The 3,484-nt window shown below is 36.6% G+C and overlaps 1 protein-coding gene across 1 annotated transcript in view; it reads left to right on the forward strand.

The window, feature by feature from the left end:
- The window catches only part of GABRR3 (gamma-aminobutyric acid type A receptor subunit rho3), a 60,069-nt gene extending 57,277 nt beyond the window's left edge, over positions 1-2,792 (forward strand). Inside the window, 1 exon segment of the mRNA XM_019628215.1 lies at positions 2,490-2,792. Within this exon segment, the coding sequence (XP_019483760.1) occupies positions 2,490-2,792 (303 nt within the window).
- The last annotated feature ends 692 nt before the right edge of the window (positions 2,793-3,484 follow it).

Genomic DNA, 3,484 nt, shown 5'->3' on the forward strand with positions numbered 1-3,484 from the left:
TATGGGCTACCGTGTGTAGCCAGCAGCCAGCGTGAGCGGTCAGCAGCTGCAGTGAGTGGCCGTCCAGAAGCCGGCGACTGATCTGCCTCACCCGGCAAAAGGACAGCAACTTGTCTGTTCCCCTTCCCCCAATTTCCCAGCGCTGTTCCCATCCCCCCAATTCCCCAATAAAAATCTTTAAAAAAAAAAGGCCAGGAATGTTGGACTAATGGAGTTCCTATGAAATAATGAAGTCAGGAAAAGCTCGTTTCCTACCACCACACACATCCCAACCACCCCCAGATACCAGGGGCTGGGAGCACAGCAGGGCTGTGGGAAATTATCCCTAGTGTTGACCTTTGCCCAGGAAGGAGAAAAGAAGCTATTTGCTCTCTTATCCCTTCATCCAAACGTTTTCCTAATTCCAGGACTTAGAACTTGGTCTAAAACAGTTAAATCTATAGTTAAGATATAATATGTATTTGCTATGTGCTTATTTATAGACTGGAGTGAAAAATTAAAAAGCAGTTCTAAAACTGTTTTTATTGGAACCAACTTATACATTTGTAGAAATTAGTAGCCTACCAGCAAATGGTATATTGCAAGATTTAATCAATTATATAGATAACTCAAAATTATCATAATGGAAAAAGAAAATGGCCCCCTTGATCTTTACAGAAGATTGTGTCTTCTTTAACACAATAATGACATTTCTTTTAGGATAATAAAGTGGATATCCAGTGCGATGACTCAGCAGTATTCTGGGTGGCTAGTGAAACCCCTGAAGAGACTGTACATAGCTATTCTATCTTCAGATCCAGATTTGAATGTATTATTAATGTTAGTTTTGGCTATCTAAAGTTATTCAGTCTTTATCTCATTTTGTGTTTATTTTGTCCATTTCCATTTTATTATGGAAAGTTTCTACAATTAAAATAAAAAGAGACACCATCACTTCCTATGGGTCCCTGGTTAGTTTATTGACTACACAGAATACATAGTCTCCATGTCTTTTTTTTTTTAATTAAAAAAATTTGGGGTTTTTTTTTTGGGTTCAATATAAAAGATAGACTTTTTTCAATTACAGTTGACATTCAATATTATATTAGTTTCATGTGTACAGCATAGTGGTTAGACATTTATATAATTTACAAAATGATCCCCCTGTAAAATCTTACACCACCCTGACACCATATACAGTTATTACAATATTATTGACTATACTTCCTAAGCTGTATTTTACATCCCCGTGATGATTTTGTAACTGCCAATTTGTACTTCTTAATCCCTTCACCTTTTTCACCCAGCTCCCCCAGCCCCCCTCTCATCTGGCAACCATCAGTTTGTTCTCTGTATCTATGAGTCTGTTTCAGTTTATTTGTTCATTTGTTTTGTTCTTCAGATTCCACATATAAGTAAAATCATCTGGTATTTCTTTCTCTGTCTGAATTACTTCTAGTCTCCATGTCTTTTGAATTCAGTAAAATAGTAGGCTTTTAAATTACTGTGAACCAAATACACATTTTGGCAGAATTTACTCTCCTGCCTCCTGTTTGAATTCTGAATAATTTCATCCAATAGTATCTGGATCTTATTTCTTCATTTTTTAACTTCCCTGTAGATCAAGAAGTGATTTTTTTTTCTCAGAAAGCAATTAGTACAGCTACTTCATAGACACAGCTCTGTGCCAGTGAGAACCAGTATCTCCCTCAGAGTAAAACCTTAAAGGGAAATGGTAGTTTAGATTCAGTCAGGCACTGGAGCCAGAAAGCATTGATAATATGCTCCTTGAAGTAAGCCAATTTCAAGTTTGTTTAATTGGGTCATTAGCATCATTTATGGGTACTTTTCAGCAAAAATGGGAAGGTTTGGCCAATTTGCATTTTAGAAGAACAGCCAAAAATCACCTCCTAACCATGGCCCAAATTTTAGCAAAAATGGATCCCCAGATGATATTGTTCTGTTTTTGGACAAATAATGCACTGACTGGGCACACTGCTATGTTTTCTCTAAAGAGGAAAAATACAGTGAAAAACAAATCCAATTGGCTTAGATTGCTCTTCTGATAAATCATATTTAATTTCAAGTCACCAACTTATGCCAAACATTTCATACTACTCAGAAACAAAGGGGAAAACTGGAAACTGTTCCCCTCTGGGGAAACACGCATTGAGTGTAACAGTCTGTCAGACCAGGACTAAATTAGAAAATATTGACATTATAGTTTTGCAACATTTATGTGTATAATGGTCAAATATCTCAATGGAAATAATTATAAACCTTGCTAAATCTCTATTAAAAACAAATCTGCGAGATAGTGTTTTCCATTTATTATTAAAATAACTTTTAGTCAGACACAAAAAGCAAAACCAGATTCTATTCTTTAAAATAAGCAAAACGTTCTTAGCATTTATTGAAACTATTCTGAAAACCTGATTGTTTAGTCCTTTACTGTAATTCCTATTCATAAAACCATATTCATGACTTACTAACATAAGTCTTTTTATCAGATTTCTGGAATGTACAATATTGATGTAGCTCAAGCTATGGCCTTTGATGGTTGTCACCATGACAGCGAGACTGACACGGACCAGACTTCCTTTTCTCTCCACTCAGAAGAGGACTCCATTCAAGGAAAATTCGCTGGCAGCCCCAGTGCAGACTCAGCTCAGATAAAGAGAAGAAAATTCCTAGGAGGCCACGTTGGTAGAGTCATTCTGGGTAACAACCATGTCATTGACACTTATTCAAGGATTTTGTTTCCCATTGTGTATATTATATTTAATTTGTTTTACTGGGGTATGTATGTGTGAAGAGCAATTCCCAACATATAAAACTTATTTTGGAGTCAGAGTATATTGAACAATGACAACAATAAACAACTCTGGAATATAAATTAGACTGAGAGTCAGCCAGTCATGTCTCCTGGCCTAAAGAAGATTTGAAAGTTGACTGATTTACATCTAAGAGAGGTTAAGAGCCTAGGAGAATCTGACTCATAGATAAAGAGTCGCAGGCCTGTATATTACGGAAAAATAATTTCCATAGGGAAGGGCTTTGTAATTGCATCTGGACCCTCCTTGCTTTCTAAATGTAAATTTCCTGTATTTAATTTAGGAATAAAACTGGACTATGACAATAATTCAAGGACAGTTTGTTCCTTGGTGCTTTGGTGCTAGTCAAGAGCCCAATGACCTAACAGCTGACTCCTCCCGAGGAAGAACATCAGTGTGACAGTGGTACCATGGACACGCACATAGCTGAGTCCCACGGAGAGCCTCCCTCTCCCATCTCCAGTCAACTCTTTTATGTCACTAGTAAGTTTCATATGTTATTGAGTCCCAGGGTGACAAAAAACTGTAAACTTCACTCAGTCTTCCCATCCGAATGTTAAATTAATATGTCACACTTCAATAAGAGCATCTTTCATTTTGTCATTGAGGTATAGCTTTCATAGCTTTTTGGAGGTATTTAATTAATTAGTTACTTTATTCACGAAATGTTT

Source organism: Hipposideros armiger, unplaced genomic scaffold (assembly GCF_001890085.2).
Source record: "Hipposideros armiger isolate ML-2016 unplaced genomic scaffold, ASM189008v1 scaffold_760, whole genome shotgun sequence".
In the NCBI taxonomy this organism is placed as follows: domain Eukaryota; kingdom Metazoa; phylum Chordata; class Mammalia; order Chiroptera; family Hipposideridae; genus Hipposideros; species Hipposideros armiger.